The 14,061-nt window shown below is 49.2% G+C and overlaps 1 protein-coding gene across 1 annotated transcript; it reads right to left on the reverse strand.

Annotated features, from left to right (window-relative positions):
• Window positions 1-2,413: 2,413 nt before the first annotated feature.
• On the reverse strand, window positions 2,414-4,933 carry ZHX2 (zinc fingers and homeoboxes 2). Its single transcript, XM_006879316.1, has one exon. It carries the CDS (start codon window positions 4,931-4,933, stop codon window positions 2,414-2,416), a length of 2,520 nt encoding a protein of 839 aa, XP_006879378.1.
• Window positions 4,934-14,061: the final 9,128 nt, after the last annotated feature.

Here is a 14,061-nt window from a genome sequence, read left to right on the forward strand (position 1 = left end):
GGGAAGATCAAGCCTTCCAACCACCCACTGGGAGAAAGAAAAGGCCGAGCTGTCATGTCCTGCCCCTTATGGAGATTTCCAGTCTTGGAATCAAGGGTGGCAGGTTTTGGTACTGCTTACTCTGAGCTGGGAGTAAAAGACCCAGCCATTCAGATTTAGATCCTCAATCAAAAACCACCAGAGTAGAAGAAAGGACAGTCTAGAGGTTTTTGATAACAGATCTGAGAAGCAAATGAGTTCCTCATTTTGACATGGGAGATGTGACTAGATTAGAGGCAGCTGGGAGAGTGGTCAGAGGCAGGAAATGACCGAGGTGGCCACGGAGGTGGGCAGCTGGTGCCTTTGGTGACGTGGGGCCACTCTGAGACCCCCTCAGGCTCCACATGTTCCTGGGCAGTGTCTTGACTACATCCTGGGAAAGTGAAAGGAGAAGAAGCCAGGATGGCACCGAAAGGCCCATGACACTTCTTCCAACAGGGTTCTGGAGGTTTCTCTCCTCCTATGTGCCGTGCTGTATCACTAAGGGAATGAGCGAATAAATGAATGAATGAATGAATGAATGAGCAGCCTGGCAGCCAAGGTGGCCTGTGTTCACTCAGAGGTCGGACACTTCCCTGGGCTGCTTTGGGACCTTCTGAATCATTCTTGCGATTTTAACCTTTCTCCTATTATTCTGAAAGAGGATGTGGGAGACCGAGTAAGCGACCCCTGGAGAAATCAACCCAGGCAAATGCAGATCTTTTCCTCCTGCCTCCTTCCAGGATCCTGCACCCCCTCCTAGAGTCACCCCCAAACAAGCTGCTGTGTTTGGGTCCTGACTTTGGATTTGCAAGCCCTCTCCTGAAGCACAGACACAGACTTCAGTGGCAGGTCCCATTATGGGGATGACATGGCCATTAGTAACCATGGCAACCTCCTTTCCTGTGGCTTCCCTGGCTCCACAGGCCTAATTCACACCAGTCTCTTCTAGAGCAAGAGGGTTCTGCGTAGCCACCCCAGCGGCCTGCTGGCAAAGCTACTTAATGAGGCACAGCGCACCTTCCCTTAGCCGCGTCAGGGGACAGACCAAGGACTCCGAAAGTCCTTCCAGTTAGAAGCAGCAGCTCCAGATTTCTAACCATCAGCCTGGTTGCTTACTCTTAAAAAAAGGTCCAAAAGAAAATAAAGGAGGATGCACCGTTTCCATGTTTGCGTCTAAAGGGAGCCGCCACAAAACGGGGGTAGCATGGGCTTGTTCCTGTAACTGCACCTCGATTCTGGACAGAACAGGCCTGTAAGCCTGTGTGCCCCAGGCTGCAGGGGGCTCGGCTTCCAGCCCCTCAGTGTCTTCCTTTTGACAACGTCGCTATGATTGTTATCTGAGTTGACTACAATACGCAGCAACCTGATGAACAATAGATCTGAACCTTGCTCTGTCCTGTGCCATCCTCACCATCTCCCACGAGCTCAAACGCACTGGCACAGTCACTGTGTCAATCTACCCCACTGAGAGTCTTCCTCACCCTCCACTTGCCCAAGCACAATGTCTGTTTTCAAGGACCAGCCCCTGTTATGGACCCTGGAACAAATGTTACAACCTCAAGCAGGTATAAACTGCTGAATAGAAAACCAATTTGCTCTGTAAACTATCATCCAAACTACAGTTAAAGAAAACAAACTAAAAAAGTCCAGCGCTCTTTGCTAATCTGAAGGTTGTGGTGGTGGTTATGTTTTTTTAAATTTATTATTAATTTCAATGCAAATTTACAGAGACTTTGGATTTCCATTCATTCATTGTTGCACTTTTCTCCCCTCCCAACCCTCCCCCCTAGTACACTACCCTCTTGGAAAAGTAAAAGAAAAATTCTTTCATCATTTTATAATCCCTCCCCCCAGGTCCACTCCACTATACAGCCTTCGCACTGGACTCCTGTCATGACAAGGTTGATTTTTTTTTAAAAAAAGAATAAATGTATGTCATCATCAAAGTCAACATCATACCTCTGTACAATCCACACCTACTTTGAGAATGAAGAGAAATAAAACCATGATTTCCGAGGTGGTGTAAACAGTTAGGTGTTCAACTATTATGCAAAAGGTTGTTGGTTCAAACCCACTCAGGGTCTCCTCAGAAGACAAGCCTGGCAGTCTGTACCCAAAAGCCTGCATTCTGTCTGCATTGAAGAGGGTCTTCTGTTATGAGCTGGGACTGACTAAGGGGGAAGGAATGTTGCTGGTGTTGCTACGAGCTGCTGAGTTAGAACTGACCCTCAGCAGACCCTCGGGCTTATCTAGCTCCCAGGGATCACCTGGGGGACTCCACCTGTGTTCCTTCATGTGATCTGACAGCAACAACAAAGAGTGAGATTAGCACACACACTATAAGAAGAGAAGCCAGCCTCCTCCCCACGTGGGGTGGCAGTCAGTTACCTGGCTAGGCCCGGGCGGCCTCGGCGGGCACACTGTCAGAGTCCGAGTCGGCCAGCTCTGCTGGGCCCTCGGGGGCGGCCTGACTCCAGCCATCCGAGCGCTCCGAGCCGGCGTCCTCCTCGCCGACCGTCACCTCCACCCAGTCCACGACGCCCGCCTCCTCGTGCTCGTCACTGCCCTGGCCATCCCGGCTGCTGCCCTCCGACTTGTCCGAGGCGGCCTCTGGGGCCTTGGCGGCAAGACAGTCTTTGGCTTGCTCGCCACCCATCTTCACCTTGGACCCCAGCTTCTCTAAGTCCTCGTCGCAGAGCTTTTTGTGGTCCTGGTGCTGCTGCGTGGCCTCGCTGCCACTCCTGGGGCTCTCGGCCATGGTGGGCTTGCTGGCTTTCTGGGGGACGGCCTCATAGCCGTGGTCGTCCACCGCCTGCTGGGGCTGCGGCTGCTCCATCCACTTGGGGGTGCCGGTTTTGAGCAGACATCTGTTCTCCTTGAACCAGCGCACGATCTCAGTCCGGACCAGGCCGGTCTTGGCCGCGAGCTGGTCGTACTCCTGCGGGGTGGGCCACTGGGTCCTGACAAAGGTGCCCCGCAGGAGACGCACCTGCTCCTGGCTTCTGGTGATGGCCGGGACAGGGCTCGGCACGGCGGCGGGCAGCAGGGTGCCAGCTGGCTGCTCGAGCCGGGGCAGGGTCCCGTTGGGGGCCGCTGCGTCCGGGCCCTTCCTGCCAGGCCCCATGGCATCCAGGACTGCCTGCTCCATGCTGTCGCGGAGCTTGCGCCTCTCGGAGAACCAGGCCTCAAGCTCCCTCCTGCTCAGCTTCGTCTCCACCCGCAGCCGCTCCAGTTCCGCCTGGCTTGGGAAGGAGCTTTGCAAAAAGCTGTCCTCCAGGGCTTTCACCTGGCCCTGTGTCTTCTCTTTGAACTTCTGTGGGGCAAAGTCTGGGTACGCGTGGTACGTGCGACCGTGCCGGGTGGCTGCCAGGGCCATCTGGTCTTTGGCAATGGACTCGCTGGTGATGTGCACGATGCCCCTTTGGCACCGGTACCGGTGGTCGCTGAACCACTTCTTGATCTCGCTCCGGGCCAGGCCGGTCACCTCGATGAGCCTGTAGACCTCCACGTCGTCGGGGAACTGGCTCTGGAGGAAGCTGGCCTTGAGGTGGGCGATCTGCTCCTTGGTCTTCTTGCGGTCGCTGGCCGGGGGCAGGGGCGGCTGGGCCACCTTGGGTGGGGGTGGCTCTGGCACCTGTGTGAGGTGGGGACGCTTGGGCTCGGTGGCAGCCTGGGGCGTCACCAGGGGTCTCTTCTGGCCATGGTTGGTCACCCCGGCCACAGCGAGGGCTATGGGGGAGCAGGAGACGGTGGTGGAGCCGCTGGTGACCTGCGTCAGCACCAGGCTGGTCTGGCCGAGGATCTGGCAGGGCAGCGCCGTCTGCAGGATGGGCTGGGGCATCTTGGTGGGTGCCAGCTGGGCGGGCAGCACCGTGATGGTGGGGGGCACCGGCTGGATGGTGCCATTGAACATCTTCTTGCGGGCCTCCTCCACCTCCTCGGGGGACCAGCTGATGCCGTGCTTGAGGCGCTGGGTGGCGAACCAGATGCGGATGTGCTCCTCCGGGTGCTTGGAGGCGGCCGTGAGCCAGGACAGCTCAGCCTGCGTCGGGTAGGGGAACTTGTTGAAGGAGCTGATCATGGTGGCGTTGGTGTCCAGGGCCGCGTTGTATTTGGTGGTGTTGAGCGGGACGGGGACCTTGGGGACGAGGTTGATGTTTGGGGGGAGCTGCACGGAGGGCATGACGTGGCCCAGCGAGTCCTGCAGCAGCTCCACGCCGCCCAGACGGGACAGGAGCTCGGCCGCATCGGCCGCCAGGCGTGCAGGCCCATCGGCATGGTTCTCAGCCGCGGCCTCCTCGGGCTTGCGGGGCCCCTTCTTGGCCTCGGCCTTGGCCTTGGCGGCCTTCATGATGGGGGTCTTGCTGACGGCGATGGCGGGGTCGCTGTCGGCGCAGGGGGCCCCCGAGTGGCCCACGGTGACCCCGTGGGGGGCTGCCTCGATGGACTGCTCCAGCACCGTCTGGCTGTTGTGTTTGATCAGCTTCAGCTTGAAGTTGGTCTCCCCTGGGTGGAACTTGGTGTTGTGGCTTGACAGAGAGTCGTACTTTTTGGTGGTGAAATTGCACTCGGCGCACACGTACAGGGGGTTCAGGATGACGTTGGGGTGCTGCAGGTCCACGTGCTCCGTGAACTCATTCAGGTTCTGCGTGGAGAAGGGGCAGTACTTGCACTCGTACCCGCCCTGGAGCTTCCTGCACGCAGGCTCGCCCGTGGCCTTGACCTCAAGCACGTCGCTTTCTTTGGAAGAGCTCTCGGGCTCCACCGGCCAGCTGTCCCTGGCCACTTCGGGCTGCGGCGCACCCACGGCTTTGTCTTGGGTGGCGCGGTCTCCCTCCCCAGCCACGTCCTGCTCCACGACTTGGGACGTCCGGACCATGCAGGGCGTCGTAGATTTCCGCTTGCTGGCCATTCCGTCCTCCGGGGTACAGTGGCTTGTTGGATTTTCTTTGGGGGGTGGGGCAGGTGTGAATTGGGATGGGGCTGTGAACTTCTCAGAATAAAATAAAGGCTTTTGGCTTTGTTCTTCCACAAATGGCTTTGGTTTCCTTGAGTGCTGCTGTCCAGCGCTTAAGTTTGCACAAAGGATTCAGCACAGAAAACTGTGACCTCTCCAATCACTGACATGCTGGGCAGCATCGTATCTGTGGGGCACAAAGAGAGACAGTTGGTGGGCTTCATACAGAAAAAGAAACTTGACTGATTTCTTTTTTTAAAACATTGTGATTTGAGTGTACAATTACAGAGCAAATGCATTTTCCATCCCAACATTCATACAGATTTTGTTTTATGACATCAGTTACAATACTCACCGTGGAAACTTAGTTTCCCCACCTCCTCCCCATGATTCTCATTCCCGTTCATCCTTCCACCCTTCCTCTACCTGCCTCCTGAGCTTTAACCCTGGGTAACTACTGCTGTTTTGCTCTTGAGTGCTTGTTTATTCTCAGAATTGAGTGCCTCCCTGGTGCAATGGTTCACTCAATTACTGTTGTTGTGGCTGTGTTCTGTCGAGGAGGAACTGGCCCACAGCTGACCCTCCTGTGGGTTTTCAGAAGCTGTAAATCACACAGGAGGAAAGTGCCCATCTTTCTCCCATGGACCAGCTGGTGGATTTGAACCACATACTTCTGGGCTGGCAGCATGATTCCTTACCTCTAAGACACTAGAGCTCAGTGTTCACCTGACAGGCCTGTCTATTACAAAGCGAAACTTCTGGGGCTGCTCCCATGACCCATCCCAATGGGCACTACAAATGGTATGAGTGAGGGTGCAGGTGAAAATACAAGACTTCCACCTCTCTCAGGAGAGTGGAAATGAGCCCAGAACAATTAGAGGGGGAAACAGCGATCATTTCCCATTCAGCCACCAAGGGATGTGGAAAAAGAACAGAGAAACCATGGTCTTGGGGTGGGTTGGGGGTGGAGGCATGACAGACAGTGTGCCTGGGCTATAGAGAGCTGTTTTAATTTGGGGTGAACATCAGAAGCCAGAAGTTTACCTGATGCCAGTCAGTGAATCATCAGAAAATGCATATGAAAGTTTTGTTTTTTTATTATAAAAGAAAACCACTATAGACAATTCAGGAAGCGCTGAGAATCCTGAGCCCCCACCATGGAGTCAGTTCCACCTCCGACTGACCCCAGAGGATGGAGCACAACTGCCCTGGAGGCTCTGGGGCCAATGAGCTTTAAGGAAGCTGACAGCTATGTCTTTCTCCCATGAAGTCGCTGGTAGATTTGAACTGCAGACCCCCCAGTTACCAGCTGTACTTTAACCCACTGCATTACCAGGGCTCTCTAGAATAAAGTATGAAGGATAAAGAAGAAGATCCTAAATATCTTATGCATTCCATTTCAGACTGTGTCCTTTTGTCTGTGTGAGTACAGACACACACATAACATCCCCATACCACCCCCATCACCTTCCTTATGGTAGCGTTGTTCACTTCACTTGGACTGTTACCTATTCCTTAGGTACTGAGCAAACAATAATTTAGAAAACAGATGTCTAAATAGGACATTGTGGGGATATACCAGAAATCTCTGCATGGGCATATGGTTAAGTGGTTGGCTATGAGCAGAAAAGTTGATGGTTCAAAACTGTCCAGAGGTAGTAGTGTCATATGTGGTTGCAGAGCATATTGTTTGACATGGTCAGAGTGGGCAACACCAAAAAGACCGCCTACAAAAAATCTGTGCAATGTTACAGCAGGATTTTTTTTTTAAATAAAATTATCCCTGTAGTTATAGAAGTGGTGGCATAGTGGTTAAGTGGTCAGTGATTAACTGAAAGGTTGACAGTTTAAACTCACTAGCTGCTCTGTGGGGGAAATAGCTGGCCATCTCCTGAACAAATTACAGCCTTACGAACTCTATGGGGCAGTTCTGTGCTGCCCTATCACATGGCTTTGAGTCAGAATCAACTCAACAGGAATGAACAGTTGGTTACAACAATAAAAACGTTCTCCATAAGCCCAGCTGACACTCTATGCTAACTTAGTGAACCCTCTAGTGCTCCCTTGTGAGAGTGTTACCCAAGTGCATCGCCGCTTCAGATCATGTGGTTTCCTCTCAGACGCCCCAAGCCGGCACTGTTGTTTTCGCTGCTGCCAGTGTTTTTATAGATGTTGATTTTGCCAAATTTTCTGGTGTGTCAGTTATAAGATTGTGGTAATTAGTAGTTGCAAACTCCTATCAATAACTTCAGAACTGAAGTAGTAGTTAAAAGGAGAGAGAGGGAAAAAAAGACTTTCACTTGGTTACTAATTGTAACTAATAATATTGCAATTCAATGTATAAAAATCCTAGAGTGTTTTGGTTAGTCTTTATATAACACAAGACATATTACATTTAAACAACTTACAGCTGTATTCATTCATCACTTACTGTTCTATGGTTACAACAGACAATAAACATTCCTAAGGTTTTGCTATGGACCAGTATTGGGGGTGGAAGGTGATGTTAACCCTAGTGACATCATTGCCCACAGTTGTCTCGAAAGACTGGCCTGGTGACCTGCTTCTGAAAGAGCCACAGACTTCAAAACCCTGTAGAACAGCAGTGCTACTGTGCACAGAGGGGCTTGTCATGACTAGATGGCAACGAATAGCAATGGATTTGCCATAAAGCATTTAAAAGAGTTGACTTTTGTTAGTCATTTATTTCCAATTTTTATTATTTTTTGTGTGTACCGTCAAACTGGATCTGACTGGTACAGGAGATTGCTCCTCCTTCTCCAGCAAAGCATCTGGTGGTTGCGAACCGCATACCTCTGGGATTGCAGTGCACATTCTTGCCACTAGGCCACCAGAGCTCCCTTATTTCTAATTTTTATCACTTATCAACCAGTCTGCTGTGAAGACCCTTAGTTCTTACTGCTGATGGCTGCCTGAAATGGATCCCCCAGAAGTGGAAGCAAAGAGTATTAACCAGACTTTTTCCTCTCTTGCCTTTTCAGTTTGTTAGTCTCCTCATCAGAGGATTGGTTAGTTTTGCCATTCCACCAGGTTTAAATTGAACGGGCTCAGCAGGCATACATTTGGGAATGTCGTCACCAGCAGAAAGCAGCAGAGAATGCAGTGGGCGTCCTACAGGCCGAGAGATTACTGCACCAGTGAGACCTACAGGAGAACAGCCGCCGCAGAGAATCAGAGACCTGACAAGAGTGAGACAGAGCTGACCTCAGGACTGCTGCCCACGGAGATGAAGCCAAGGGCCTTCACCTAAGCTTGCAGCAGGACTACAGCCGGGGGATACTAAGAGGGTTTTGTAACACTGACCTAAAACATGCAAGACTAAAGGCTGAAATGCTTGTGGGAAATGTGTCAGAAGCTGTCCTGACTGAGAAACTGTATCCTGTTGCCAATCTGAATTGCAACCTGTTAACTTTCATTACTATGGTTCTGTGTGGTCTGTGTAGCTTGTGCAATGGACTTTGGACCCAGTAGGGCAGTAGGATTGGTTGTTGTTTTTATGTGCCGTTGAGTCGCCTGTGACTCATAGCGACCCTATGTGCAACAGCCATAAACTCTGCTTGCTCTGTCCTGTGCCAATCGCACTGTCTCCAACACACCTACCCCCATTATCCCAGTCACTGACTCAATTCACGTCATAGAGGGTCTTCCTCTTCTGTGCTGTCCCTCCATCCTTCCAAGCATGATGTCCTTCTCCAAGGACTGGTCCCTACTTGCTGGAATTAAAAATAGGCATGGGAATGTGGGGGTCATATATGACCTTGTGGGCATTGGGTTTGCATTGTGGATGCTGTTGATGGGACAGTCTCCTGTGGAGTTGGCAGAAGTCAGCTATGGCTGGTGTTTTGTTGTTTTCACAGATGCTGACATTCTGATTGGTTGGTCCAATCCCAATCCACTGTTGTTCAGTCATTTCAACTCATAGTGACCACACAGGACTCAGCAGAAGTGCCCCTGAGGGTTTCAGAGGTTTTACAGACACAAAGTGGGTGGTGAATTTGTCCTTTCAGTGAGTAGCTCAACACCTAACTCACTTTGTCACAGCACTTCTCAGACCATCAGGACAAGGGAAATGTCTTGGCTATTGACCTCCCTAATGAGGCATACGGGGAGATGGAGAGTAGACTCCAGGGGCCTGGTGCCTGCCGGGATCGGGTGACATCAGTACTCCCACCGGGCAGGTACATGTCTCGTCTCTAGGAATCACACTTTGGGTCCTGCGCAGGGTCCCCACTTGGCATTGTGGAGCGTTCACTGGCCTATCAGAGGAAATAACAGGGCCATCTCTGAGCTTTCAGAGGACACATCCTGTCAGACATCAAAGCCTCAAAGGATGCTTTTAGCTTTGTGGGGTCTTCTGACAGAGCTGTTAGCAGATTTCTCCAAAGTTCACCAGGGGTAGATTTTTGTGGGAGGTGTACAGAGGGGAGAGATATTTCCTTTGTGTTTTGAAAAGATAACATGGCACCATTGAGAATAAAGAAATGTGATGGGGAGGCCAGACAGATGGGGGTGGTGGGAGAGGAGAAGGCTGGGTTCTTGGATTTTGTTCCAAGCTCCCAACTACCCAGTTCTCATGTAATCGATTTCTGTTCTGCTGTCTATTTCTTCCACCTGTTAATCAGGAATTAATTTAGACAACATCAGTGGTGATTATGAGCTAATTCCCGAGTTTTCTGATTTCTCCCCTGCCTTGAGTCCAAGTTTTAATTACAGGGTGTATATAATGTGGCTCCCAAATCATGAAACATCAACACATGTGCATTGCTAAGATACTGACTACTGAGCCCCAGCCCAGACCAATTAAACTCAAGTACCCAGGAATCTTGGAGAAAGGATGAAAGTTATAACAGTGTCCAGGACTTCTGTTCATAGGGTCTCTATGAGTTGCCTACGACTTGACGGCACTTAACAACAGCACCAACAACAACAGCATAGAGAAAGAGAGATCAGTTGGCCTAGCAGACAGAAAGTGATGCTACCAAGCCAAAGGTGGGTGACCCTACTCTGTGGCCCTCAGGCCTGCCTTTAATTGTTTTTGGTGAAACATTCTTCTAGGTCGTGTAACCCTGGTATGTCCACTTGCTGTACAGAGGTATCTTGTGGTTGCTGTGAAGCCGAACACTGTGACACTGATGAGTCAAATGAGAGAATGGTTACCCATGGAGGACAGTGTTTGGTGGAGCTCCCTGATTAAAACAAGCTTGAAAGCAGTAGTGGCATCCACTTCCACAATAGCTTGCCTCTCCCTATGAACCTGGAGAAAGGATGAAAGTTATACAGGTGTCCAGGACTTTCATTCATAATGTCGCTATGAGTCGCCTACGACTTGACAGCACTTAACAACAACCACCACCACCACCACCGCCACCCAGGAATCTGTATTTTCAAAATGGAAGAGGAAAAAAATTGTTGTTGCTGAAAATATAATCAGAAAAATGTACACAAATTCTACCATTTTAATATGTACAATTCAGTAACACTGGCTAAATTTTGTGAGCTGTGAAACCATTTCCACTTTTTTTTGAGAGGTTCTCCTTCATTAACTCAATGTTCCCTTAGACTACTATACTATCTAATTTTTCAAGGTGCTGTTACTAATTTGATCCCTTACAGAAAGTTCTTAAAAGAGTATACTGCTTAAGGGAGACTTTTTATTATTTAACTCGTTAAGCTAAGCTATTGTTTGGTTTTAGGATGATACTCAGGAAATAGTGTTAGTTTAAGGTTTAAAAATTGTCTCAGGGTATTGTTTCAAGGGTTCGATGGCTCCAAAAAGTGTAGGTACAGTCCATGAGAATTTGAAATCCTGTTCTGCATTTCCCCCTCTTTTGATTCTTCTATGGAAGAATTAAAGTGTTCAGAAACAGTGGCTGGGCACCATCTAGTTCTTTTGATCTCAGGGGAAAGAAGGGATTTTTCTACTGAGGAAATTCAGCAACACATTCTAAACCTTCTTTTATTCCTGTTGCTCCTTACCTCACTCCTGTTCTGTGGTCTAGAACCAGTGGTGCCTCACAAGCTTTTAAGACACAAACACTAAAACTCGAACTTAGAGGTAGAACAGAAGCACTAAACATTTCATCAAGCTATGGTCCTAAACCTTCTTATGAAGAAACAAAATCCCATCAAGTTTTTGGGGTGTTTATCTCATGTGAAAGCATTTAGGTTGCTTTCACCTTTTGGCTGTTGGGAAGAGTGCTGTAACACACACACACACACACACACACACACATGCTCATTGGTCTGCTTGAGCCTCTGCTTTCAAGTCTTTTGGGGTGTCTATCTACAGGTGGAATCTCTGAGTCCATTTTTACCAATTTCTCCCTGCCGACCAAGGGCCACACCAGTTCTACAGGACACATCACCTTTGCTTGGGAAACAGTACCACTAAACTTAAGAGACACTGATCACAGCATAAGAAATTGTCAGCAGGTGATGTGTTTGGAATCACAGAAGCCCAGAAAGCTTCAGGTATAAGCTATCAGATCAAAGACTGGACAATGGGAGATAGGTGTTGAAGGAGTGGGTGGGTATCCTAGTGGATGGTGGAGTAGGGAAATAAGTGGGTCAAGACACTTGTGCCAAGGGCAGGGACAACACTGAAACTAATGGTTAACTCCAGAATTAGGGATATACCTTTCACTTTTTTTCTGTAAAATGCTTGTCTGTCAGATACTTCTCTAAATCTGAGAATTCAGATTCAGATTCTAGGAAGAAGGATTGGCCATCCACTTCTGAAATAGCAGGCCTCTGAAAACCCTATGTACAAACTCTCTATGAGGTAGATTGATTCAGTGACTGGAGTAACCGGGGTGAGTGTGTCGGAGACAGTGAGATTGGCACAGGACAGAGCAGAGTTTAGGGTTGTTGTACATAGGATCGCTATGAGTCACAAGCAACTCGACGGCACACAACAACAACAACAATGTACTTCCACATTGTTTTCTACAATGGCTGTACCATTTCACATTCTCATCAGCAACTGATAAAATTCTCCAACACCTCACATTCTCATCAACATTTGCCATTTTCTGCTCTCCCTCCCCCTTTTTATCTTAGCTACAGCACAGGAGAGGAAAACCCCGGATGAGATGGATGGATATAATAACTGGGACCAAGGGGGTAGGTGTGCTGGAGTCAGTGAGACTGGCTTAGGACAGGGCAGGCTTCAGAGCTGCTGCACACAGGGTCACCATGAGTGGCGGGCGACTTGAGGGCACATAACAACAACAACAGTCATGACGTCTTGTTGTTGTTATGTGCCATCAAGTCGGAAGTGGCTCACGGCTGACCCTCCAACAGGTTTTCAAAGGCAGTTAATCACACAGGGCGAGAGTGCCCATCCTTTTCTCACAAAACAGCTGGTGGATTTGAACAGTGTGCTTTTGGGATGGGTGTGCAGATTGTTACCACCAGGCCACCAGAAGGCCCCACCCTAGAGGGAGTGAAATGATGTCTCACTGTGGTTTTGACTGGCATCTCTCTGATGGCTAATGAGCATCTTTTCATGTGTTTGGTGAAAGGCCTTTTCAAGTTCTCTGCTTGCTTGATTATTGCACTGTTTGCTTTTCTGGTGTTTACACTTTTTAATACTGTAAATATATATATATATATAATACATCATTTGCTTTTCCCAGTATTCTTCAGGTGTACAACCTGATGACATTAATTCCATTCACGTTATTCACTGCTGCTCGTTTATAGATTTCTGCCATCCTTCGCAGCAGCTCAGTGTCCCCTTAGCAAAGAATCCCCCTTTCCCGTCCATCCTGTCTACTCTTGGTCAGCACCCATCAACTCTGGTCTCTAAACACTTTCCCATCTTGGATATTTCAAATACATAGAACCATGCACTATTCATCCTTTAGCAACTTATTTCATTCAGGAGAACGTCTCCAAGGTTCATTCATACAGCATATATCAGCACTTCCTTTCATTTTGTACCTGTTGAATAATACCCCACCATTCGCCTGGGTCACATTATCCAATCATCTGAGGGATCTGCATTTTTTTAAAAACATTTTTTTAATGATTATTAATTTTAATGAAAATTTGAGATTTTGGATTTCCATTCACTCATTGTTGCACTTTTCTCCCTGCCCACGGGATCTGCCTTTTTAAGTGGCAGTCTGTGTGACTCCATAGTGCTCAATCAAGTTTGGAAGCCTCTGAAATAAGACATCATTCCACATCCTCTTTTAAAGCACAGCTGCTGGGACCCAGGCCACCTGTATCCCAGGCAGACTTGTCCTCACTTGGGTGTCACACAGTGAGAGGCTGCATTCTCCGCCCCCCGCCCCCGGCCCCATTTACACATTAGCATCAGGCCATATAGGAGAGACTGCATTCTTAGAACAGTGACAGCTTGGGGATAATAGAGGAACTTCACCAAATGACAGCCATGGAAAAGAACGGAACCAGCAGCCAGGTACGGGGTAAGCACAGTACAAACACTTCTTCAGAAACAACACAGAACTTCTTCAGGAGCCACAGTAACGACAGCAGAATTTGTGGTTTGGGGGAGTTGAACTTCAAGAAACTATTTCCTGTTGTCTGAGTCCTTGTTTAACTTTTATTGCTCAGATGCTTTAAAAGGAAAGGAAGGAGTCTGATCATCTATTTATGCAAAGGCAGGCAGGCTAGCGTAGTGATGTCTGGTGTCATGTGCACACACACCCTTTACGGCTCCGACAGCATCAATAGATGTTATGATCTCTATTTTACACACAAGAAAGCTGAGGCTCTGGGACACTGAGTGACTTGCTCAATGTCAAACAGTCTGGAGGATGAAGACTGAATTTCCTTACCTTCAGGTGACAGTCCCTGCTCAGTCCCTGAAACCACACAGTCGTTAACTGTGGACACTCCCGACGCAGGACCTAAGTGGGAATTTCTCAAACTCTGAATGGCCTTCTGCTGCTGCTCCAGGTCTGCAGACACTGACTGCTGTGCTTCGGACAGTCACTTGGAAGGTTTAAAGATCTGCTACGAATCTTGCTGACAAGATCAAGGTCACTTTCTTCCTCATCTCAAGCTCCTTTCTTCTCTCTCCTGTTGAAAGG

This window comes from Elephantulus edwardii, unplaced genomic scaffold (genome assembly GCF_000299155.1).
Source record: "Elephantulus edwardii isolate Elephantulus edwardi_28Jun2011 unplaced genomic scaffold, EleEdw1.0 scaffold00003, whole genome shotgun sequence".
NCBI classification, from domain to species: domain Eukaryota; kingdom Metazoa; phylum Chordata; class Mammalia; order Macroscelidea; family Macroscelididae; genus Elephantulus; species Elephantulus edwardii.